Source organism: Callorhinchus milii, unplaced genomic scaffold (genome assembly GCF_018977255.1).
Source record: "Callorhinchus milii isolate IMCB2004 unplaced genomic scaffold, IMCB_Cmil_1.0 Scaffold4, whole genome shotgun sequence".
Lineage (NCBI taxonomy): Eukaryota > Metazoa > Chordata > Chondrichthyes > Chimaeriformes > Callorhinchidae > Callorhinchus > Callorhinchus milii.
The window spans coordinates 33,975,053-34,001,254 of NW_024704745.1; the positions used below are offsets into that span (position 1 = coordinate 33,975,053).

Consider the following 26,202-nt stretch of genomic DNA (forward strand, 5'->3'; position numbering starts at 1 on the left):
AAGGTTGGTGACCGCACACTGTGGTTCCCAATTTTTTTTGAAAGCCAGAGAGAGGGGAATAGAAGGATATGGGAATCAGGAGAGGAGGCTTGTGTGGAGTATAAACATTGCACTGGTTGAGATGGGGGCCTGTTTCTGTGCGGTACATTCTATGTAAATTTTTGTAAATCTTTGTTGTTGTTATTGATAATCCTCCCAATGTGAAAGGAGCTATAAATGTAAATTTTATTGTACAATACTAATGTTCATGAGCAAAAAAATGGCTGAGGCTCTACAGGGTCAATATCAAAAGCTGGGGAAGATACTAAAGAATCGAACATCCAAGGTGGCGATCTCTGGATTGCTCCCTGTGCCTTGGGCAAATAAATACCTGAATGGCAGGATCAAGCATATAAATGCTTGGCTGGAGAAATGGTTCATAAAAGAGGGCTTCAAGTTTCTGGATTATTGGGACCATTTCTGGGGCAGGTGGGACCTGTATCATATGGATGGGTTGGACCTAAACAGGGCTGGGGTGAATGTGCTTGCAGACAGGGTATCTAATGCTGTTGGGGAGGGTTTAAACCAGTTTTGAGGGGGGAAGGGAATGCAAAAAACGAAGAGCTAGAAAATGGAGAAATAAAACAGGGGGGAAGTGCAGAACAGGTCAAGTCAGTCTCGGAGTGCATGGGCCTAAATGCACGGAGTTTAGCAAACAAGATTGGTGAGCTGCAGGCTCAAGTGGTCATAGGGGGATATGATGTAGTACCAGTAACAGAGACTTGGCTCAAGCAAGGACAGGAATGGGAGCTGAATATTCCTGGCTACAATGTATTCAGGAGAGATAGGGAAGGAAAAAAAAGGAGGGGGTGTGGCAATGTTAGTCAAAGATACGGTTATAGCCGTGGAAAGGGTCGAGGTGCTGGAGGGCCCCAAAACGGAATCTATCTGGTTAAGGAACAAAAAAAGGAGCTGTTACGCTGGTAGGGGTATACTATAGACCACCAAATAGTGGGAAGGAAATAGATGAGCAGATCTGCAAGCAGATCTCAGATAGATGCAAGGCCAATAGAGTTGTGATAATGGGGGACTTTAATTATCCCAACATAGACTGGCAAAACAATAGCGCAAAGGGCAAGGAGGAGGAAATATTCCTAAAATGCATACAGGACAAACTTTCTTGATCAGTACGTTTCCAGCCCAACAAGGAAGGAAGCAATGCTATATCTAGTTCTGGGGAATGAAGTAGGATAAGTGGAGCAGGTTTCAGTGGGAGAGCATCTGGGTAATAGTGATCATAACATTATTAGATTCAAAGTGCATATGGAAAGAGACAAGGAATCATCTAAGGTAAAGATATTCAACTGGAAGAGGGCAAATTTCAGTTTGTTAAAAAGGGACCTAGCCAAGGTGGACTGGAAATAAAGATTGGCAGGTAAAACAACTAAAGAGCAGTGGGAAGTCTTCAAGGATAAGAAAGCTTGGGGACAAAATAAATACATTCCCACAAAAGGGAAAAGTAGGGCTTCCAAAACTCTGTGGATGACGAAGGTAATTGTATCTAAAATGAAGCAGAAAAAGTAGGCGTATGACAAATGTCAAACCCAAGATACAGAAGACAACCAAATCGAATATAGGAAGTGCAGAAGAGGTTTGAAAAAGGAAATAAGAGGGGCAAAAAGATTATACGAAAAAAGGTTAGTGGGTAACATTAAATTAACCCTAACCCTAAGTATTTTACAAACATATCAAGGAAAAAAGGCTAGTCAAAGGTAGGGTGGGGTCAATTAAGGACCAAGGGGGAAATCTTATTGTGGAGGCAGAGGGCATGGCTGATGTGCTGAATGAGTACTTTGCATCTGTCTTCACAAAAGAAGTGGATGCACCAAATGCCGCAGTATCGGAGGAGAGGGTAGAGGAAATGGACAGGATAAGTATAAACAAAGAGGAAGTACTGAAAAGATTGACTGGGCTGAAGGTAGATAAGTCGCTCTGTCCGGACGGGATGCAACCAAGGTTACTATGGGAGGCACGGGTACAAATAGCAGAGGCTTTGGCTACAATTTTTCAATCTTCGTTGGACACAGGAGTGGTGCCAGAGGACTGGAGAGTGGCCAGTGTGACTCCCCTGTACAAAAAAGGACAGAAGGACAAACCTGGGAACTACAGGCCAGTTAGCCTAACATCAGTAGTGAGGAAACTCCTGGAGACTATAATCCGGGACAGAATAAATCTTCACTTAGAAGAATATGGATTAATTAGGGACAGCCAGCATGGATTTGTTAAGGCAAATCTTGTCTAACATATCTAATAGAATTTTTCGATGAGGTAACGGAGAGGGTGGATAAAGGTAGTGCAGTTGATGTAGTTTATATGGACTTTCAAAAGGCATTTGACAAAGTGCCACATGAAAGACTTGTAAGAAAGATAGAAGCCCATGGTATAAAAGGAAGAGTGGCAGCATGAATCCAGAACTGTCTGGAAGACAGAAAGCAGAGAGTTGTGGTGAACGGCTGCTTTTCTGACTGGAGGGAAGTGTACAGTGGCGTCCCCCAGGGATCGGTATTAGGACCACTGCTTTTCTTAATATACATAAATGATCTGGACTTGGGTATAGCAAGCATCATTTCCAAGTTTGCGGACGACACAAAGTTAGATAAGGTGGTAAACAGTGAGAAGGATAGGAACCAACTGCAGGAAGACATAGACAGAATGGTAAAATGGGGAGACACATGGCAGATGAGTTTCAATGTAGAGAAATGCGAAGTAGTGCATTTTGATAGAAAGAATGAGGGGAGACAATACAGGCTGGTAATACAATCTTAAGGGGGGGTAAAAGAACAGAGAGACCTAGGGGTGCAGGTAAATTAATCCTTGAAGGTGGCAGGACAGGTAGATAAGGCTGTAAAAAGGGCAAATAGGATTCTAGGCTTTATAAATAGGGGCATAGAGTACAAGAGTCAGGAGGTTATGATCAAGCTATATAAAACACTGGTTAGGCCTCAGTTAGAATACTGCGCCCAGTTCTGGGCACCACACTATAGGAAGGATGTTAAGGCATTGGAAAGGGTGCAGAGGAGATTTACGAGGATGGTACCAGGAATGAGGGACCTTGATTATGAGAAAAGGCTAGAGAGGCTGGGATTATTCTCATTGGAGCAGAGACGGTTACGAGGAGACCTAATAGAGGTCTTCAAAATCATGAGGGGATTTGATAGGTTAGAAAGGGAAAAACTGTTTCCACTGGTGGGTGTGTTGGTGACTTGAGGTCACAGATCCAAAATAGTATCTAAAAGAAGCAGAGGGGAGATGAGAAGAATTGTTTTCATGCAGCGAGTTGGTCGAATCTGGAACGCATTGCCTGAAAGAGTGGTCGAGGCCGATTCGATAACTACTTTTAAAAATGCGTTGGATGGGTATTTGAGGAGCACGGGTTTGCAGGGTTATGGGGAAAGGGCTGGGTAGTGGGATTGACATTAATTGCTCTAATCAAAGAGCCGGCACAAACTCGATGGACCGAATGGCCTCTTTTTGTGCTGTACAATTCTATGATTCTATGATAAGTTGTTAGCTTGTGGTAAAGGTCTCGGGGGTTGCAAAACAACAGCAACAATTTGCATTGATATAGCCCATGGATAGTGTTTCAGAGCATTCAGATGGCAGAGTTGCCTTCGATGTAAGCTCTGTTATGCGCTGGCAATCCGCTAGTTCGACAAGTCGACTCATGACATGGCTTCCGAGGATATCTCAGAGCTATATTTGAGTAGGTAGGATTTCCTGCAGAATGCAGTCCATGTTTTAAACACCTTGGTCTGGTGGTTAGACGTGATGGGGTGTTTTATGAATCCTGTTATCTAGCAGCAGGTTGTGGTTCTGAATGGGCCACAAGCAGAGTTGGACCCAATGAAACAGGACATTTTTTAAACTGGAGAGTAAATGTTTCATTCTGCTACTGTCTGAATTAGTATTTTATAAGTATCACTCAAACATTTCTAAACTGTCTTTCACATCACCAAAGCCATTTCTTCGACCAATAAAGATTTTAAATATTGTACTTTTTATGTGTTTGTATTTTCTACAGTTGAATGTTGACACAACTGAGGCTCTCCTACTTGGCTCCCGTCGGTGTCTCCTCACCTCAGGTGCTGACAGCATCGCCATTCATGGATGCATTCCCCACCTCAACCTGCCCATATGGAACCTTGGTTTCTTGTTCAACATTCAACTGTCCTTTAAGACACTGCACTTCATAGTAAATGTCGTGAAGTGCTTTGAGACTCTCCTGGTGTGAAAGACGTTATAACAAATGTAAGGATGAATTAATTCATCCATGGAAGAAATGAGCTTGATGTGCTAAACTTTCTTTTCTCATTTTATTCTTTTTTGAGATGAATGTAAAGCTACAAACATTCAGAAACAAAAAGGGTGGTTCTTTCAAAGTGGAAAAGAATGTAGAGAACAACACAACCAGTTGAACCAGTTGTATTTGACCTATTTAATATACAAGTATTTTTACAAGTACCTTCTTGTTATAGGTGATACAATACAATTTGCATTACGTAGCACCTTTCATGTTGGGAGGACATCTCATAGCCATATTTGGCTGGGCACTCAACAACACCAACAATTTGTGAGGGATGAGCTGAGTGGGGGGAGGGGGGCAAGGATAACTTAAAACATGGTCTAAAGGGTAAGACATTTAGCAGAGGTGACAAAAAGTTGAGCGAATGTGTTCAGATGTAGGGCTTGAAAGACACTTGGTGGTTACAAGAAGACACCAAGGTTCTGCATCAGCTCTGTGAGATTGAGTGACCATTGGTGTTGGTGCAACTAGATGTGATTAGCACATGAGTTTAGAAGACACTGATGGGAGCCAAGCAGGAGAGTCTTAGTGTTGTCGAGGTTCAACTGGAGGAAAATAGAGCTTGTCAAAGATTTGATACTCTGACTGACAATCGGTCAGAACAGCAGTGATCCTAGAGTTGACTGTCTTCACTTTCAAAAAGCTTTTCAGTGAAAGCAATAACAATAATAATCCTTGCATTTAATATAACGCTTTTCATGTCTTCTAGATGTCTCAAAGCCCTTCACAGAATATACTGTCAAGTGAATTGACTGTATATTTGAGGGTGAAACATGGCAGGCAATTGTGCACACAGTGTCCCACAAACAGTTGTGGATTCAGTGACCAGATTATTATTATTTAATTTTTTTGAGGGATTATTATCCCCGGAAAATTTATCCGCCAATCGACAAACAACTGGGTTACCTAGTTTCTGCTTGATAAACAGGTGTCTGGAATAAGGAAACTTGCCCAACATTTTGCCCTGCCGGGAATAGAACCCAGGTCTCTTGCTTGCGAGGTGAGTGCGCTGACAGCATCAGCATCCAAGGCTGCACTCTCCACCTCTCAAAGCCAGTCAGGAACCTTGGCGTTCTGTTCGACCCTGAGCTGTCCTTTCTTCCTCATATCCGCGCCACAACTGGCACCGCCTTCCATCACCTCCGGAATATCGCCAGACTACGGCACTACCTCACCCCTCACGCTGCTGAAACTCTGGTCCATGCCTTTATCACCTCAAGGCTGGACTATGGGAACTCTCTCCTCGCCGGCCTTCCCGCCACCTCCCTCCACAAGCTGCAGGTCATTCAGAACTCTGCAGCTCGTGTACTGTCCCGCACCAGGCTTCGGGACCACATCACTCCCACCCTCACTCGTCTCCACTGGCTCCCCATCCCCCAGAGGATTGATTTCAAGATCCTCATCCTCACCTACAAGGCCATTCACGGCCTTGCTCCCTCCTACCTCTCCGACCTACTATCCCCCTACCTACCCGCCTGTACCCTCCGTTCCTCTGGCTCCGGTCTGCTCCACATCCCCCGCCCCAACCGCCCTACCATCAGTGGAGTCCTGTGGCTCAGTGGTTAGAGCATTCGCTTTGCAAGTGAGAGACCTGAGTTCAATTCCAGGCAGGGTGAAACCTTGGGCAAGTTTCCTTACTCCACACGCCTAATAATAATAATCCCTCCAAAAAAACAAAACAATAATAAATTGGTCATTTTCAATCCATGTGACTGTTTGTGGGACATTGCTGTGCGCAATTGGCTGCCGCGTTCGCCCACAAATATACAGTCAATTCACTTTACAGTGTGTTCTGTGAAGCGCTTTGGGACGTCCTCCCGACGTGTAAAGCGCTATATCAAATGCAAGGATTATTATTATTAGTGGCCGGGCCTTCAGCCTCTCAGCCCCTAGGCTCTGGAACTCCATCCCCCAGGGCCTTTGCCTTGCTTCCTCCCTTTCCTCCTTCAAGGCCGGTCTCAAGACCTCTCTCTTCGACTGTGCCTTCAGCTCCCCTCTCGACTCTCTACCCCCTCCTCATTCCCTCCCTTCCCTCCCCTCACCCTGACCATTTTCCCCTTGCTTGGGTCCCGACCCAACTGTCCAGGCGCTCTATGAATGAAATCGTGTTGTTGTTGTTGTTGTAATTGCTGAGCTACAGGACCCCCCAGTCCTGTAGCTCAGTGTAATTAAGTAGAGATCTGTATCTCCGTAAAGCTATAGGGCATAATTTCCACCTGAGGCTTGCGGTGACAGCTGCTGGTAGGCACTGACTGGAGTAAGAGTTCCCGAACACACATTTATACATCATGCACCTGGAAACCACCTTGTGTTGCCCACCAGGAAGCTTGCAGGGAGTTCTGGTACCTACCATCCATCTTGTGAGAGGATTTATTTACAAATTTGTCAAAACCCGAGCAGTGTCTCCTTGGAGCTGAACTGGCTTAAAGGTGACATGTTTGGAAAGGGAATGTTGAAATTGAGTACAACCTCTGTGGCCATCTCTGTAGTCTGGTTTCTGAATCAGGCGGGTCCGCAGTTTTCCAGGGCATTGCTGATGACAGAACAGCCAGCCTGGCTCATCGGTAGGATTTGGAGGGGCAGATAAGTCACTGGGGCAGGGAATCCTTCCACTCAGTTCCTGTTAACCCTGTAAGGTAAAGCCCTAACAGGTAGGGTGGACCTAGCTGGGCAAGCAGAGGGAAAGCTTGCCAGACAGCAATATCAATGGCAAGCTATGCAGTTTTAGCTGGTTTGACTCGAGCAGTATCCCAATGCAAACTCTGGGGTCCCCAAGCCTTGGCTCTTGCCAACCTGTGCCTAATACTTTTCAGATTTGGGTAATTAGTAGGCGTTCCTCCAGGGAGAGAGTGTGCATTCCATTCCAATAAATACCTCTGTCATTTCATGTGTAGGTGGAATGCATGGAACTATGTTTGATTTGGATATTTGAAAGCATGGTGATGGGTTTCTGTAACTAGCAGACACCTGGTTGACCAAAGAAAAATTCCATTAGCATCTAGATTTACTCTATTTGTGTAATGTTTCAGATAATTCAGAATTTGTTGATTTCAGTCATTGAAGCTGATTTTCTGCAGTTCTTCAAAGAACTTAAAATGAAGGCTTTATTTACAAATCCGTCAATTTCCTTTACATGTATTAAAGCAAGTGTATATTCAAAGAAGTAAGGCAGCTGAATCTAAAGTGGAAACTATAAAACTATTATATTCCCCTGCTGGAAATCGTATCAGTTTCTTCTCTACAAGTTATATAATAATCTGATAATAGCCTGACAGTTATTTAAACATGGTCACAAGAGCATGTATATCTTGTCTGTAGAGCAGGGAATGTCGAAGGCAGAGATGGTAGGAGGGTGGCCGAAGACACAGTTGAAGAGGAGGGTCTTCAAGCATGCTTTGAAAGAGGCAAGAGAGGGAGTGAGGCAAAGGGAATGTGGGATGGAGTTCCAGAGGGTGGGGGCAGAGAGGCTGAAGGCCTGACTGCCGATGATGGGGTGAGCCGGGTGGGGGACATGGAGCAGGCTGAAGCCTGCTGAGCAGAGGGAACGGGCCAGTTGATAACAGGTTAGCAGGTTGGAGAGGTAGTGGGGCAAGGCTATGGATGCCCTTGAAATTACTGCTAGCCCTTCAACACTCACCACCAGGATTCACACATAAAGAAGTATCGGTTGGGTTGAGCACAGGAAAGCAGCCAACACTTGAGGAAACAACACCTAAATGAGTCACTGTTTCAAGAAAGGAGGAGAAGATTGGAAAAAAAAGTATATAACCGCATTGAAAAATGACTTCTGATCTGTATTCTCATTTTGAGTTTCAAAAGATGGTCAGAACCATTTGAGCTTTGGTTTTGTAGTCTCTGACTTGTAATCTCTCCTACATTTATCCATCTTTCTCTTATATAAATGGGCCAATTAAAGGATACACTAAGACCAAGGTTCATCTCCTTAGTGGCGTATGAGACTCTGGAGTGGGTGGTGGAAGCTGCCAAAGTGGAATTCTAATGATATGAAAGGAATGCAGCAAAGCTAACCTGGGAGGGAGTGGTGGAATGTCAAAACTCCAGTGCTTTTTATTGTATTCTTTTCCATTTGTTATGTATTCACCCTCCCTTTCCTCCACCCAGAGGGGGTGGGTGTGTGAGTCAGAGCCTTGAGGTGGAAACGTACCAATCGAGAAACAAATAAGCTGGGAGGCAGCTCTGGCAGCGTTCATTTCACTGTTGCTCTTGTCAGCTCACGATAACCTCACCAGGAGCTTTTAGCCGAAGAAGGCAGAGGGCAAAATCCAAAGGAATTCCTTCAGAACCAAACAATCCAACAGGTGAGCCATATAAAATAGGTAGCACTTATTATTCTAGAACCAGCCTAACATACATTTAGATGTTCATGAAAGTTGTACAAAGTGCACAAAGTAACTAACTAATTTGTGTCCTTCGGCTATTAGGATGATAAGAAAGAGAGCACTAATTTTAATCTTAGTACGTTTTACAAAAGCTGCAAAAAGTTAGAAGCAAAAGCCCTGTTAATTGGGACTCTCTTTGTTTTCATTTTGCGAGATGCTGGTAGCATTAAATCAGCTTTATTTCTGCTTTAGGCGACAAACTTGTTTTTGAAGCATATTGTTAAAACAAAGTGAACTTTGAAGTCGAATTGCTTTGCTTAGATTTAATGAAATTGGGTATTAATTATTAGGCTTAGTGAGAACAGGTTACCACCTGATGTACTGAACTGTCAGAGTATGAAAACCTCACCCAGAATTGGGTGGGGGAGGAAGATGAAAAACAATAGAGAAAAGGAAAATAAATAGAGGTGTTTGCAGGATTGAGACTAAATTAAACTACGTGGAAGACAGCCAGTGTTGTGTACTTTATTCCTTGTTGAATTATAGCAGGTTCAGCATGAATTTCAAAAGAAGCTTGAATGTGTATACACCGATCAAGTATTTTTCAGGAATAGTCGCAGGTAAAAGACATTCTGCTAAATGTATACTTGATTTTGCTATCAGCAATGAAGACCTGTCAAGTGTCATTCAGTAGGATGTTTGTTTTGGTTTATAAGTAGTAAGTAGGAACCCAGTTGTTAGTCAATTGGCCGATCGCTTTTCTAGGGGTAATAATCCCTTAAAAAAATAATAAATTGGGCACTCAAACCACAACTGTTTGTGGAACACTGCTGTGCGCAATTGGGTGCTGGGTTTCGTCCACAGAATATAGTCAATTCAGTTTACAGTATATTCTGTGAAGTGCTTTGAGACATCTTGAAGACGTGATAAGGCGCTATATCAAATCCAAGGATTATTATTATTACTATTATAAATGTTACTTATTTTGATCCTCTGTATGGCTGTTTTGTGACTGTCCTGCTTTTGTGAAGGAACAACATTCACTGTTTGTGTCAATTAATATAAATAATAATAATATGAATGTTAGGGGAGAGGAAAATGCTCCTTGCACTGAGGGAGATTGTAGACTTGACACTGGTTTGACAATGGTATCTGGAATGTAGGGAGGTCCGACGTGATTTCTCTGTTGTTCTGCATTCATTTGTGTATTAAGAGTCAATGGGATCCATTAAGCATCAGTTTCTGATGGGATTACTAAATAAGGAAATCAGATCCATGGCCACCTCATTCTTCCTTAGTCAGTATCCCACCCCATGTCTATGAAGCACTTTGAAATGCTATCCTGGTGAGGGGTTCTGAATAAATACAAGTTGTTGTTGTTGGATGGCACATGACTCTCTCTGGTGTGATCTACTTTTGGGATGGAGTTCTGGAGTATTGGGATCATATTCCTTTGGTTGTCTTAGAAGTGCATGCTTGGTATCCATAGACTGCCTGAGCATTTGATCTATAATAATAATAATAAGCAATGAGAAAGCCTTGTCACCTCAACACCATTGCAGAGTTGCATTTGCAGATCATGTTGACTGAAAGAGTCCTATGTAAAATGAGAACAGAGAGTCTCAACTCACTTAATAGTCCTGTTGCACAAGTTAATCCCAATGCCCTGCCCTTTCAGCATAACCCCCACCTGTATTACAGAAATCTCTCTCTTTTAAATATTTTTAAATTTTTCATTGAATTTATACTTAAAGTAAAGACTGTGAATTTAAACTTAAAGTATAAATTCACAGTCCAAAAATATATTCCCACAGTCAGCATTAACTGGCACTAAATTGATTAAATTGGCAGCCTTCCTCAGATGGGATATAAAGATGGTTGTTTTAGGAACAACTGAATTCCCTCACTTTGAAGAACTCAGAGAGAGAGATAAATATAGTTTGTTTAAAGGTTAGCTAATACAGCAGCACCTGCAGTGATCACTTCATTCCAATGCCTAACTCACCTGTAAAGGGAGGAGGGAGAAGATTTTCTTTGAGGGAGGATCCAAAACTCATTGTTATCTGTGATAAGAAATACTACTTACACAATGTTGGCATTGTGATGCTACATTTAACTTTTTTGAGGGTAGTTTAAACTTCAACATTGTAACAGGAAAACATTGCTAAATTGCATCTATGCCAGAGAGTTTTCAGTGTATTTCTGTTTATTAATTCAACATAAATGTAATTAATACAGTGAAACACAATCATTTTGTTTGTGATGCTCGAACTATCAGATTAATACTTTTTCTCTGTACGCTTTTGATCACTGATATATTTGCATTTGGCTAATGTAGGCTGGGAAAATACTAAGCAGATGTGTGCAAATGTCACACCACATTGTCAACTCCACCCCAAACTTGCAAAACCAGTTAAGTTAATTTGTCAACCTGGTTTGCTTTGAACATGCGTTATAGATTTTCATTTTAAAGAAGTAGTTTTTTTTTATTTGGGTGGTTATGTTTTTAAAAAAAGAAAGAATTAAATCCACTGGACGTGCAAGTCCATCCTCTAAGTTTGTGGTCACCACTTGGAAGGTATTTCAGGTTGAACTGGTCCAGATGTGTTTGCAGAACAATGAATGCAAATGTGACCTTTTTGTCAGCACTGAATAACCGTGAATGCTCACAGAAACAGAATATCTCTGTTGATCAAACTGGTACTGTATTCATGTTAACGTATTTGGCAAATGTTTGTCTTCCATTGGTTACACTTTGGAGTCCTGTAGCTCAGTGGCTAGAGCACTCGCTTTACAAGCGAGAGATCTGGTTTTGATTCCCGGCAGGGTGAAACCTTGGGCAAGTTTCCTTACTCCACACGCCTGATAATAATCTCTCAAAAAAAACAATAATAAATTGGTCATTTCGATCCACAACTGTTTGTGGGACACTGCTGTGCGCAATTGGCTGCCGCGTTCGCCCACAAATATACAGTCAATTCACTTTACAGTGTGTTCTGTGAAGCGCTTTGGGACGTCCTCCCGACGTGAAAAGCGCTATATCAAATGCAAGGATTATTATTATTCTGTGAAGCACTTTGAGATGTCTAGAAGATGTCAAAAGTGCTATAAGAAATGCAAGGATTACTATTATTACATAATCTCATTGAAACGTATCATCTAATCTATTGTGTTCGATAAGAATATGACATATATGACTCATCCTGCTGTCATTGCTGCCAAACCAAAAAATTGCTGAAGACTTGTTCATAAAAGATTCCACCCTCCCTTTAAGGTATTATAGTGGAGCATAGGTGTTGAATTACAAAGAAAATTCAAATGATTCCCATTTGCAACTTTAGATCTAAAAAAGATAGACAGGTCATAATGGTGCATTGTTTTGTAACCCTCAGTGTACAGACAACAACAACAAACAACAACAAAATGACATTTATAGAGAGTCTTTCATGTCGGGAGGACGTCCCAAGGCGCTGGACAGTTAGGGGTCAGGACCCAAGCATGGGGCAGGTGTGGGGTAGGGATGAGGGAAGGCAGAGAGGTGGGAGGGCGACTGAAGGCATGATCGAAGAGGAGGGTCTTGAGACCGGCCTTGAAGGAGGCGAGGGAGGAAGCGAGGTGAAGGGACTGTGGGATGGAATTCCAGAGTGTGGGGATAGAGAGGCTGAAAGCCCGGCCACTGACGGTAGGGCGGATCGGGCAGGAGACATGGAGCAGGCCGGAGCTGAGTGCTCCCAGCGAATTCTGTTTGTGTGTGCAAGTAAGATACTGTTCTGCTGTCTTTATTTATTTTAAGGGGTTTTTTTTGCCCCATAAAATAAAGATTTGAGTCATATTTTCTGTTGAAGTATCTCTAAACCAGTTTGTACAGTAATATAGATACCGTCCTCATGCAACAGCTTGTACAATATTGCACAAGAAGTTTCTAGGTGTGGGTTTTATCATTCATCCAAACAAAGTCTTTGTTATTATGTTACATTCCTCAGGGCAATTAGCAAGTAAACAAAAAAACTATTCAGCTCCTTGAACCTACCACTCCACCCTCTCCATCGCTAAATCGTCCTTCGACTCCAAGATAATCTTGGAGGCCAAGGACAACACCAGGCTCCTCTTCTCCACCACCAACCGGTTCCCCCACCCACCATCTCACGTCTCGCTTATCCTCTCCTCCAACTCCAACTGTGAGGAGATCCGCTCAGCTGCCTTTACCCTTCCAACTGCTACCCCCTCCCCATCTCCCCCTCACACTTTGGCCCCTAACAATCCCTCCCTCCACACCTTCAAACCTGTCTCCCCCTCCTCTCCACCACCATCATAACCCATATGAAATCCACTATCCCTACTCCTCTCCTTACCTCCCAGCTCCATGTCTTGCCCCTTTAGTCATGGACATCATCAACAACTTATTTCACCGTCAACTGTCCTTTCTATCCCACATCCTTGTTATGACCCGCTCTGCCTACCCCAGCCTCCGTAATATAATCCGGCTCTGCCACTGCCTCACCCCTCAGTCCGCCGAAATCCTCATCCACGCATTTATTCATTCTAGGCTCAACAACACCAACTCCCTGCTTGTCGGCCTTCCCAACTCTTCCCTCCACAAACTGCAGATCATCCAGAACTCTGCAGCTTATCTCCTCTCCCACCCCAGGCTATCACCCACTAGCTCCCCCAGAGGATAGAGTTCAAAATCCTCATCCTCTCTTGAATTGATTCCGTATTGAAAATCTAGGTTGTGATCTCACGAGAAACATGCCAACATGCCCCAGTTCTAACAAAGGGTTGTGAACCTGAAACATTGACTCACTCTCCTTTCTCCATAGATGCTACCTGACCTCCTGAGTGTTCCCTGCGACTTCTGTTTTTGTTTCAGATTTCCAGCATCAGCAGTATTTTGCGTTTTGTTCCTACTTGCACACTGTTGTATTGATATATTCTTTACATAATAGCTAACCTGAACAAAAGTTCTTTTTGAAGTATTGCAATTGTTATGCAGATAAACACAGCAGCTAACTTGTGCCACTAAAAGAATAAGAACAGTCATTGATAGGCCATTCAACCCATTAAGCCAATGTGCAATTTCATTAGATAATAGAGAATCTTTTAATCATATTTCTGTACCTTTTCTCATTATCCCTAGATATTCATACTTCCGAATTGTTTATACCTCTCCACCCTTTAAACATTCTATAACCTCCTGTAGCTACATATTTGGCTGAAGAAATATTTTCTGATCTCATTTTTAACCTTCTAAGATTATATTGTTTGGGATCCTTCTCTCAGAGTAGAATCACTTGATATCTACCTTGTCAACATTGTTTTAATCTCACTTACTTCTATTCTTTCAAACACCTCAGTCAAATCACCCTGAAACGCCTCAGCTCTTAGGAATGTAACCCAAATTTAATTTGCCTCTCATCATGTTGATCATGACAAGCTGTTTCAACTAGTCCAAAATAGTAAAACCAGACGATACGGCCTGCGATTGAAGGGGGGTAAATTCAGAACGAATTTACAAAACACTATTTCAGTGAACGAATAGTAAATCTGTGGAACAGGCTCCCTAGGGAGACGGTTGAAGCAGGAAATCTTGATGCCTTCAACACAGATTAGAAGTTTTCTTTTGGGAAATAACATTATGGGATGTAGTACATGGGTATTTTGAGACATATGTGCATGCGACCACCAGGAAGGTGGAAGGTGAACTAAATGGACCTTGGTCTTTTTTCGTCTAGCATTTCTTATGTTTTTATCATAGCTTAGCACTACAGAAACAGTTTACACAAATACATCAAATGGAAAATGGGACTTCCCATCCCCAGAGTTTTGTAGGTGGAAAGTGTCTTATAGAGCTTACTTAGTTCAATTGGTGATATTTTGGTTTCAGTTCAAGAAGATAAGCCTATTTATGTGCATGAAAAAAATTTCACGTTTATTTAAAATTACATTGAAAAATACAGTGATATAATCGTAGAACACTGCATTTATTGATGACTGCAACAAAGATGTCAATTGGCAGGGATACATGCCTATTCTTTATACTCTGACTGACTGCTCATTTCTCATTCCCTTAATTCTCACCAGTTGCCAAAGCTTAATTACCCCTGCATTCTGTCTCTACTTGAGGATTCTGAATATCTTTTTTGGAGGAGACATTAATTTTAAGACGTTCATTTTAAAGGTACAATAGTGGAAGCTCAACTGAAGGTCACTCCATTAATTAGGTCAATTTACTAATCTGGTCAATTTTTAGTCCTTTTTTTTGAACATGATATTGATATAATCCTTGTATTATATTGTGTACCACAGTAATACAAGCCCAATTGTGTCAATTCACTATTGTGGTCAAAATTCTCAGTCTGTTTGCTGACTATTAGTGAGTTTCCATTCTACTGGATATAAATGCAAGTTGTTAAATAATGTGAGGTAGCAATCTGTGAAATGTACAGAAATAGATGTCTTTAAATAATTTCAGGAAAACAGTTGATTTTACAATTTCCTATTTCCTGGCTTGCTTCTCTGTACCAGTAAACTTGCAATTGGTACGTGATCAATATTATTCATGTTTTGTGTCAATGAAAAATGTGTAATATCAATGATTGGAATTGTTAACTGAGAATCTCTTCCTTTGTTTGCTGGCCCCCATTACAGAACTTATCGTCCTTGAAGAAGCCATTTGGAAAGCAGTGATCTCTCAAAATGTCATTTTTTCAAAATTTGAAAAAGTCCACAAACACGGACTCAAAAGGTACAACTTTTTGACAAGATTTGAATTCTATTTATGTTCTGAGAGTTTAGATTGGATTGATTAATCATTATTATATTCTTGCACCCAAATGACAACTATGAGTCCTATATTTTGACCTCAGGAGTTCAATGATTCAACTTTCTAGATCAAGGGTATTGGGCATAATTGTAGCAACACAACTGATATCCTGGCTACGATGGTTAATTTAACATAGATATTCTGGTCTTTATGTCCCAATATCCTTGTCAATAATACTCCAGATAAATTGATCATTTACCTCATGGTTGTGACTTGTTTGCGTCTCTCCTCTCCTCGCTCATCACATTCCTATCCTCCCTGCCAATCTCCCATCACACCCTCCCGTCACACCCTCCCGTCTCACACATTCCTATGCCAATTCTCCCCTCCGCATCAAAAAATGTTCACTACCTATCTAACATGACCCTCACTGAAACCTAGATCACCTCAGGTGACACCTTTCCGCTGATTGAGGCCACACTACCTGGCTATACCTTCCACCATACCCCACGTCCTAACCGCCGTGGCGGTGATATGCCCCTGATCTCCAGGTGCTCACTTGCTCTATTCCCCTACTCCTCTGACTCATTCCCCTCCTTCGAGCACCTTACCCTCTGCCATCCCTCCAAACTTTCCCTCAAAATTTTCCTGATTTATCATCCCCCCAAACCCGTCCCCACTTTCATCTCTGACATCTTTAGAAGATGTGAAAAGTGCTATATCAAATGCATTATTATTATTATTATTATTATTATTATTATTATCTACCCTCTTCTAGTTTCCCTCAGCCTCTGTTCTGAACGCCTCTTTATCCTTGGCGATTTCAACCTGCTCTTCACCCTCTCTTGCTCTAGCTCCACTGACTTTTCGTCTCTCCTCTCCTCTTACAACCTCTCCCTCCAAATCCACTCTGCCACCCACATTCATGGTCACCCACTTGACCTGGTGATTACATGGGGGCTTAGTGTCTCGGACCTCACAATCACAGATAAAGCCCTGAGATCACCAATTCATCTCCCTTAATTCCTCAATCGCTCTTCCCACTGCCATGCAACCCACCTTCATCTCCTATTGGCCCTGGAAAGAATCTCCCCCCACTCCATCTCCATGCCCTGGAGTCGTCTGAACCCCTCCTCCTCTGGTCTACGTCCCGCATTGACTTATCCTCCTCGGTCACTCTCCTCTACAACTCCCTCTCCACCATTCTCGATGCCCTTGCCCCCCTCACTCCCAAACCACCTCCTACCTGGTACACCACCACCACCAACAACAACAAGATTACATTTGTATAGCACTTTTCATGTCGGGAGGACGTCTCAAGGCGCTGGACAGTGTACAACATTTCGGACCCGAGCTGGGGTCAGGGGGGGAGAAGGGAGAGGCGGGGAAGGGGGCTGGCCGATGGTATGGTCGAAGAGGAGGGTCTATGGCGGGACTTGAAGGAGGCTAAGGAGGGGGTGAGACAGAGTGATTGGGGAATGGAATTCCAGAGGTTGGGGGCAGAGTGGCTGAAGGCTCTCCCACACATGGTGGGGCGGGTGGGTTGGGAGACATGGAGCAGACCAGAGCCGGCTGAGCGGAGGGAACGGGTGGGTTGGTAGGGGGTTAGGAGGTTGCGGAGATAGGGTGGGACAAGGCCATGGATTGCTTTGTAGATGAGAACCAGGATCTTGAACTGGATCGTCTGAAGGATAGGGAGCCACTGGAGTCCGGAGAGAATGGGGGAGATGGGGGTCACGGAGTTTGGTGCGGGAGAGGACGTGGGCTGCAGAGTTCTGGATTACCTGCAGCCTGCGGAGGGAGGAGTTGGGAAGGCCGACAAGCAGGGCATTTGCATAGTCGAGCCTGGAGGTGATGAAGGCATGAACAAGAATTTCAGCGGCCTGAGGGGTGAGGTAGTAGCGAAGTTGGGCGATGTTACGGAGGTGCGGGAAGACAGCACGGGTCATGGCTTGAATATGTGGAAGAAAAGACAGTTGAGGGTTGAACAAGACACCTAGGTTCCTGACTGGCTTGGTGAGTTGTAGTGAGCAACCATGGAAGTTGATGCTGCCAGCCACGTTTGCTCACTCAAAATCAGGTGCATGCCGCCAAACACACTGAGCTCAAATCTGATTTAATGGTCTATCAACAGATGTGACTGGACCACACAAAAACTTACCACTCTGCCCTCACTTCTGCTGAATCATCATTCTATCCCAAGGTAATCTTGGAGGCCAAGGAAACCCCAGGCTTCTCTTCTCCACTACCAACTGGCTCCTCTGTTCACCCTCTCATGCCTCGCCCATCCTCTCTTCCAACTCCAACTGCGAGGAGATGCTGGATTTCCTCAAGACGAAAATTGAGGGAATCCATTTAGCTGCCTCTGCGCACCTAACCGCCACCCTCTCCTTATCCCTCCCTCACACTCTGGCCCCCTCCCTCCACACCTTTGAACCTGCCTCCCCCTCCTCTCTCACCACCACTCTAACCCGAATGAAGCCAACCACCTGCACCCTCGACCCCATCCCTACCCCTCTCCTTACATCCCAGCTCCAGGTTTGAGCATTAGTCAGATCCCATCTGGAGTACTGCATTCAGTTTTGGGCACCACACCTCAGGAAAGACATATTTGCCCTGGAGGGAGTACAGTGCAGGATCACCAGAATGCTACCAGGCCTAAAAGGGATAAGTTTTAAGGAAAGGCTGCATAAACTTGGATTGTATTCCCTTGAGTTTAGAAGGTTAAGGGATGATTTGATTGAGGTTTTTAAGATGATGAAGGGATTCGATGGTAGATACAGAGAAGCTATTTCCTCTGGTGGGGGAATCCAAAACAAGAAGACATAGTCTTAAAATTAGAACCAGGCCATTTGAGAGTGAAACCGGGAAGCATTTTTTCACTTAAAGAGTGGTAGAAATCTGGATTTTTTTCCCCAAAAAGGTTGTGGATGCTGAATCCATCCATACCTTCAAAAGTGAGGTTGATAGATTTTTTTGTAGGTCAGGGTATTAAGGGATTGGGGAGAAAGTAGGAAATTGGAATTGAAAGGATTAGTTGAGGTACAGATCAGCCATGATCTAATTAAATGGTGGAACAGCTTCGAAGGGCTGAACGGCCTACTCCTGTTCCTATGTTCCACCTCCTCGTCCCTTTACTCTCAGACCTCTTCAACCACCCTCTGTCAACTGGCACCATTACCATGCCCTAAAAACAGCTGTCATCACCTCTATCCTAAAAAAACCTTCCCTGTACCCATCCCTGCTCACTGACTACCACCCCATTGCCAACCTCCCTTTCCTTTCCAAGGTCCTTAAAAGAGTTGTTGCTTCCCAGCTTCACCAAACTCTATTTCTCTGCTTCCACCCTTGACCCCGGTATCACTGATGTCCTAACAGACTGCCTTCAGACATCAAGTCCTGGATAAGATTCATTTTTCTAGAGTTGAACGTCAGCAAGACCGAGGTTCTCCTGATCGTCTCACGCTAACGCTTCAGAGGATCGAGTTCAAAATTCTCGTCCCCACCTTCAAGGCCCTCCAAGGCTTTCCCCCCTCCTACATCTCCGACCTGCCAATCAACCTGTCTGCTCCATCCACTCAGCAGGTTCCCGCCTGCTCCATGTCCCCCTGCCCGGCCTGACCCACCATTGATGGTCGGGACTTCAGCTTCTCTACCCACACCCTCTGGAACTCCATCCCACATTCTCTTTGCCTCGCTCCCTCCCTTGCCTCCTTCAAGGCATGCCTCCTCTTTGACTGTGGCTTCAGATACCTTCCTACCCCCACCCTCCCTGATCCCTCCCTTCCTACCCCCACCCTCCCTGATCCTACACCCACCCTCCTGCCCCCCCCCCCCCCCAACTATCTGTTCAGCGCCTTGGGACATGACTGTCCTCCTGGGTGGGCAGTCCCTTGGACCTGAATTGGCAATGTAATGTCTGAATCAAATCAATCCTCAGTGGCAGTGTCTGAGTTCCTTAGCCAAGCAATGCTAATGACAGCTCAGCCAGCCTGGCAGTTCAGTAGGACTTGGAGGGGCAGACCAGTCACTGGGGGCAAGGATTTTTCCCACTCAGCTCCTATTAACCCTGTAACTCTAACAGGTAGGACGATCCCAGCTGGACAAGCAGTGAGAAAGCTTGCCAGATAGTATTGTCAATGGCAAGCTATGCCGGTTTAGCTGGTTAAACTCAAGCAGTACCCCATTGTACACTCTGGGATCCCCAAGCCTTAGCTCTAGCCAACCTGCACCAAATACCCTACAGAATGAGGTAAGCAGGATACATAACTTCAGTGTGTGAGTGTACATTCCATTTCAATACATGGGAATTTCCATGTGTAGGTGGGATGCATGGAACTCTTTAAGTATGGTGATGTATTGCTGCAAGTGTCAGACACCTGGCTGACCCCCAAAAAACTAAATTTGACAGGAATTATGCTTTGAATAAATTAAAATTTATGGGGATTATAAAAATGCAAGTTCTTTTTNATGCTTTTTCCCCCCCATTTATCACTTATTTTTGTTTCTCTCCTTATTGCAGAACCTAGTGTGGACAGGCAGCAGGCGATTAGTGAAAGTCAGAAGAAACAGCGTTACATAAGGGATGGTGAATGGATCAAAAATAAATCGAACCCAGAAGATGTGGTGTAAGTACTTTATTAATGTACTGTATACAAGTCTTTTGCATTCTCCTAATTTACCGCCCCCCCCCCAATCCTCCCCAACCTTCAACTCTGACATCTCTTCCCTTCTAGCTTCCCTCTGCCTCTGCTCCGACCACCTCATCATCCTAGGTGACCTCAACCTCCACTTCACCCCTTCTTGCTCCACCTCCTCAGACTTCTCCTCCCTCCTCTCCTCTCGCAACCTCTCCCTTGACCTGGTGATCACCCGGAGTCTTAGCTTCTCGGATGTCATCATCACCGACAAGGTCATCTCTGACCACCATTTCATCTCCCTCAATGCCTATATCCCTCTCCCCATTGCCTCCAAACCTACCACCATCTCCTACCACCATCTCCGCTGCCCTGGAGTCCTCTGATCTCCTCCCCCTCTGGCCCACCTCCCGCACCAACCTATTCTCTGCGTTTACTCTCCTCCACAGCACCCTCTCCACCACACTCAATGCCTTTACCCCCCTCACCTTCCAAACTGCCTCCTATTCCCGATCCTCACCCTGGTTCACCAGTCACCTCTGCTCGCTCAAGGGCCAGGTGGGGGCTGCCGAATTCACTTGGCTCAAATCCTGCCTAACGGTCCACCGGCACATCTGGCTGGACCATATCAAAACCTACCGCTCCGCTCTCGCCTCAGCCAAATCGTCCTTCTACTCCAAGTTAATCCTGGAGGCGAAGGGCAACCCCAGGCTCTTGTTCTCCACTCCCTGCCATGCCTCGCAGATTCGTTCCTCTGACTCCCAATGCGAGGAAATGCTGGACTTCCTCGAGTCCAAAATCGAGGGAATCCGCTCAGCTGCCACTGCCCTTCCAACTTCCACCCCCTCCCTACCCCACACACTCCGACCACTACCCATCCCTCCTTCCACACCTTTGTACCTGTCATCCCCTTCTCTATCATCACCACCATATGCTCCATGAAGGCCCACCACCTGCTCCCTGGACCCTATACCCACCCCTCTCCTTATATCCCAGCTCCACCTCCTTGCCCCACTACTCGCTGACATCATCAACCTCTCCCTGTCATCTGGCACTGTTTCTTCCCCCATCAAAACAGCCATGATCACCACCACCTTGAAGAAACCTTGCCTTGACCCAATCTGCTCTGGTCAAGGTCACCAATGACATCTTGACCATGTGTGACCAGGGCTCTCTCTGCCTCCTCGTCCTTCTCGACCTCTCTGCCACTTTTGACACTGGACCATTTAATCCTCCTCCACCGCCTCTCCTCCCACCTCAACCTCAAAGGTTCTGTCCTTGACTGGTTTAGGTCCTACCTTTCACACTGCCTCCACTTCATCTCAGCTAATGGCTTCTCTTCCAGCCCTCGCACCATCTCGTGTGGCATTCCAGGGGTCTGTCCTCGGTCCTCTCCTTTTCACCCTCTACATGCTCCCCCTTGGTGCATCATCTGCAGACATGGAGTAAATTTCCACATGTATGCGGATGACACCCAACTCTATCTCTCTGCCTCCACCCTGAACTCCAGGACTACTGGCGTCCTGTCCGACATCAAATCCTGAACGAGGGATAACTTTCTCCAGCTGAACGTCAGCAAGACTGAGGCCCTCCTGATTGGCTCGTGCCTCCGCACCTCGGGCGCTGGCTGCATCAGCCTCCACAGCTGCACAGTCAACCTCACTAAGCCATTCAGGAAACTGGGTGTCTTGTTTGACCCTTTCTCCCCCACATCCACACCATGACCGGCACTGCCTACCACCACCTCCGCAACATTGCCAGACTCCACCACTGCCTCAGCCCTCAGGCTGCCGAAACCCTCACCCACGCATTCGTCACATTAAGGCTCGATTATGGAAATTCCCTTCTCATCGGCCTTCCCAACTCTTCCCTTCGCAAGCTGCAGATCATCCAAAACTCTGCAGCTTGTGTATTCTCGCGCACCAGGCTCCGTGACCCCATCATTCCCACCCTCACCCTCCACTGGCTCCCCATCCCTCAGAGGATTGAATTCAAGATCCTCGTCCTCACTTTCAAAGCCATCCATGGCCTTGCCACCTCCTACCTCTCTGACCTGCCGAATCGCTACCAACCTGCCCGCTCCCTCCGTTCGGCCGACCTCTGGCCTGCTCCATGTCTCCCGCTCGACCCGCCCTACCTTCGGTGGCCGAGCTTTCAGTCTCTCTTTCACCACACTCTGGAACTCCCTCCCACAGTCACTTCGCCTCGCTTCCTCCCTTGCCTCTTTCAAGGCTGGCCTCAAGACCCCCCTCTTCGATCATGCCTTTGGTTGCCCTTCCACCTGTCTGCCTTCCCTTCACCCCTACTCCACCCCTCCCCTATGCTCAGGTCCTGACCCCCGACTGTCCAGCGCCTTGGGACGTCCTCCCGACGTGAAAGGCGCTCTATAAATGTAATTTTGTTGTTGTTGTTTTCACTTTAAGATTATGGCAAACATTAAAAGGGTTTATTTCTTCAGCGCGTATCTCTGTACATCATTTTAGATGAAATATTATTCAGCTTGAAAGAATTGTAATAGTGAATATATATTTTTCTCAAACAATGTTTCCTCTATGAAAAAGCAATCAACCAGAAAATATCAACTATGGTAGAATTGTGCTCGGCGGAAACCAACCTCGGCAAAGCCCAACCAGGTAGGACCATTTTGCTACTTGGATCAATATTTTTATATTGAAAGCAATACTCCGTTTCTGTAAAGTGGTTTCATGGTTCTGCATTTCCGGCTCATGTACATGATTGAATGCTCTCCAAACATTTATGAACCACATTTAAAATCTAGTTAGGTTAATCAACTTTTAAAAAATATATATTTTGTTCACTTATTTTTCTCCCCGTTGCCATATACCTGTTTGCTTCTGGTCGGACCTCCTTTTGCTGATGTCTAGTTCCACAGGCAACAATTTAACCTCCAGTGCAACCTTAGGTGAAACTAGCTCAGCACAGCCCTCAAAGCCCTTCTCCCTTCAAAGCAGCATGCTCCTGGTCTGTAAGCTGCAGCTCTATCCACTTTACCTGCGCTGCTCATCAAATTATATCTCATTAGTATGAATATGTCCTTTTGTAGAAACTAATTAGAAATTTATAGCTTCATCTGATGCTTCATATGGTGCTTGACTTTCTTGCTGATTTGCCGGAATGAGGTGTACTGTACCATGATATTAGACTCTGTTTAAAAGCTTGCACCAATGAAGATATTATAGAGGTTTAGTCTTCGTGCATGCAGTATCTGCTATTTGTGTGAGATATTGTGAAAAGCGATGGCTGTTATACCTATCAGTAATATAAAACAATTAAATCTAAATTTGTCAACACCACTCTAATCCCAGGGAATGTCCCATGCTAATCACGAAAAATGACAATCTTTTTGTCATTTCTATCCCATTATAAAAACATTAAAAAGATTGCCTCCTTTTAATGATTGATGTGGGATATCTTTATATTGCGAAGGAGAGGAGTTGGGGAGGGTAAGCAGTGAAAAGGCTCCAAGGGGATGTGTCTGATAAACCTGACACAGGTCTGCAGTAGATTGTATTGAACTCTGTATGTTGAAGCTGTAATGGATAAAGTTTGAAAGATCTTGGTGGTGTGCTGATATCCATTTCTTTTCTGATGAGAAGGATTGACCATCTAATTAGCTATTTTCACAAATAAAATTCTCACCAGCACTGTGTGCAAGGTAGTGTAAATCTGTCTTTCGCCGAGCAATGTGAGCGGGCAGTTAACTTCATCCTGGAAGATGTATTGTAAAGACGATATGACTGTGGCAGCTGCTGCATTTTTAACAAAATATAGTTTAATATTACACAGGTTTCCAAAGCTTTCCCAGCTTTGCCAATTTGAGTAAAGCAATGTAGCAATGTAGAAATACTTAGCTTTTTATATTGTGTAAAACACCCTATGCTTTAACTTGCAAACAAATAAAAGTGTGGATCTTGTTTACATTTTGATAGAAAAAATTACTTTAATGGGACTGTCACTGTCATGCTCTGTGTTGATCTCTTGTTGTCTTACCTTGGTAACATTCTCATCAAATTACATCCATCTTAAACAAAACACTGTTCTACAGTCAAAATAACTAACCTTTTCAAAACTATTAGTCTAATTCTGCATCTTAAAATACACTTTAGTCTTTAGAGAACTCTTTTTTCTTTTATTGAATGTCTTAAGTAAGACATTACTTAAGTGATTTAAAAGGTAGTTTTACTCTGATGTTATTTCAGTTTATACTTTGTGCATTATTTACACAGGAAAGAGAGTGGAACTGATAAGTATAAGTCTGCTACCTTGGATAGACCACAAGGGTATGTACCTGATTAGGTGCCGCTTGTTATTGTTGTGTATTTTTTAAAACTTGTTTTATTATATTCAGGTGTCCAGCAGTTCATGTGACTGAGTTTTTGAATCGCAACAAAAAACACAAGAGTTTGAGTTCCAGGGCTACTTAAGTCATATGGTAGTTTGCTGAGTTGAGCACAAGTCAATGTTTTTAACCAGGCTCAGCACCAGAGATTGCCTGGAATCTCAGGAAGCTAATTTGCCATTTTAGGACTGAAACGTGGACTGTAACAAACCTGCCCTCTTGAAACTGTGCCACCTGTTGGGTGATTGTGGTGCAATGAATAGTTTTCTTGACTGAAGAGAATTAATGATGGCAGGTAACTGCTAAAGAGAGGAAGATGTGGACACAGAGAGAAATGACTTGATGATTTGGTTGCATTGACATCTTGTGAGAATACATTGATACCACTTCTTGCTTTAAAACACCATCACCTTGTTTGTCATTTATTTAAAGCAATGATATTAACAATTAGTTTCAAACTGTGCCTGGAACATTGAGGTACATTTTCTGACATGTTGATTCAAAGTGGTCATCAATTTAGTGACCTTATGATAATTAACACATTGACTGGTCCTCAGTGTGCTGGAGGAAGCCCTCCCAATGTTCATATGTGAGAAGTTGGTCTGTTTATATTGAATGGTATCTTGTTTGGTATTGTATTGATTTTCTTAACTGGGATTTTCTTGTTTTTGCATTTTTGTATATTCATATATTTTAAGCATAGAACTGTTCTCTTTGTTAGCAGTACACAGTTAATTGATACCGTTAATAAGATGATGCTCAATCGATACCGATCTGAAGAGTTCCTGTTCAGGTAGAAACAACAGTGATGCATTTTACACCCATCGTGCTGTGATATGGCTACAGTGCTGCTGGTGCACATACTTGAATTCCTGAATGATCATGGATTTTAGGAATCACTTAAAATCACTTTAATCATCCAAATTGAATTAAATCACTGCTTGTTGATCAGAATTTACTCCTACCAACAGATTCATCAATGCTTGATTTTACTTCAGTGATTTCCAGTGGATTTGCAGCAGCACGAGCTGCAGAAATAGCTTTTCCTTTTCATGTCTAATGCATTGAAATAATTGATTTGAATTATTTTAATTAATAATATAATTTTAAGGCAATTTAAAGAAACCCATGCTTAAAGAGTATTCAAACCAAACTGAGTTCCACCTATGTATAGCACCTACAGATGGGAATTTCGCAGAGAGACATATCCTGCTTATCCGATTCTGGGTGTATAAGATGCAGATTTGCAAGAAGCAAGGCTTGGATTGTGCAATCGGGTACTGCTAAAGTTTAACTAGCTAAAACTGCTTTTGAGAACTCTGTCCAGCAACCTAACAGGAAGCTAGATAAAATTGAAGATAAATGAAAACGCAGTGGTTAGAGGATTATTATTTTAAAATGGAAGCCACTAACATATTTAGGATAGAATGCATTAAAAAAATCTCATTTCAAAGAAGTATAGAAATTACAGCACAGCCTAAGGTGATACTGGCTCATTCGATAGAGCTAGTTATTCAAATCTCAATTCTCTGCTCTTGCCTCACAAATCTTATTTTAAATTCTTCCTCTTGAAATGTTTATTCAATACCCAGTTCTCACAGGTTGTCACAACATCCATGGGTCTTGTGCCCCAACAAACCTGTTTTCAAAAACATCATCAGTTCTGCATTTTTCCTGTTGGAGAACTTTTTAAGTACTCCAATACAAGATACTTTTGGAGTTCAAATAACGAAATAAGCATTATGAAAACAAGTGGGATA

The 26,202-nt window shown here is 43.8% G+C and overlaps 1 protein-coding gene across 6 annotated transcripts in view; it reads left to right on the forward strand.

The window, feature by feature from the left end:
• The first annotated feature begins 8,356 nt into the window (after positions 1–8,356).
• Positions 8,357–26,202, forward strand: part of scel (sciellin) — a 45,292-nt gene continuing 27,446 nt past the window's right edge. For 2 of the 6 annotated variants that reach the window (XM_007890775.2, XM_007890776.2), the window contains exons 1-6: positions 8,358–8,661; positions 15,331–15,427; positions 19,968–20,073; positions 22,644–22,715; positions 24,330–24,383; positions 25,164–25,235. In XM_007890775.2, coding sequence (XP_007888966.2) covers positions 15,379–15,427; positions 19,968–20,073; positions 22,644–22,715; positions 24,330–24,383; positions 25,164–25,235 — 353 coding nt within the window. In that variant the 5' untranslated portion in view covers positions 8,358–8,661; positions 15,331–15,378. Of the gene's footprint in view, positions 8,662–15,330; positions 15,428–19,967; positions 20,074–22,643; positions 22,716–24,329; positions 24,384–25,163; positions 25,236–26,202 lie in introns of all 6 variants that reach the window. The other 4 variants (XM_007890774.2, XM_042334609.1, XM_007890778.2 and 1 more) reach the window with 4 other exon arrangements.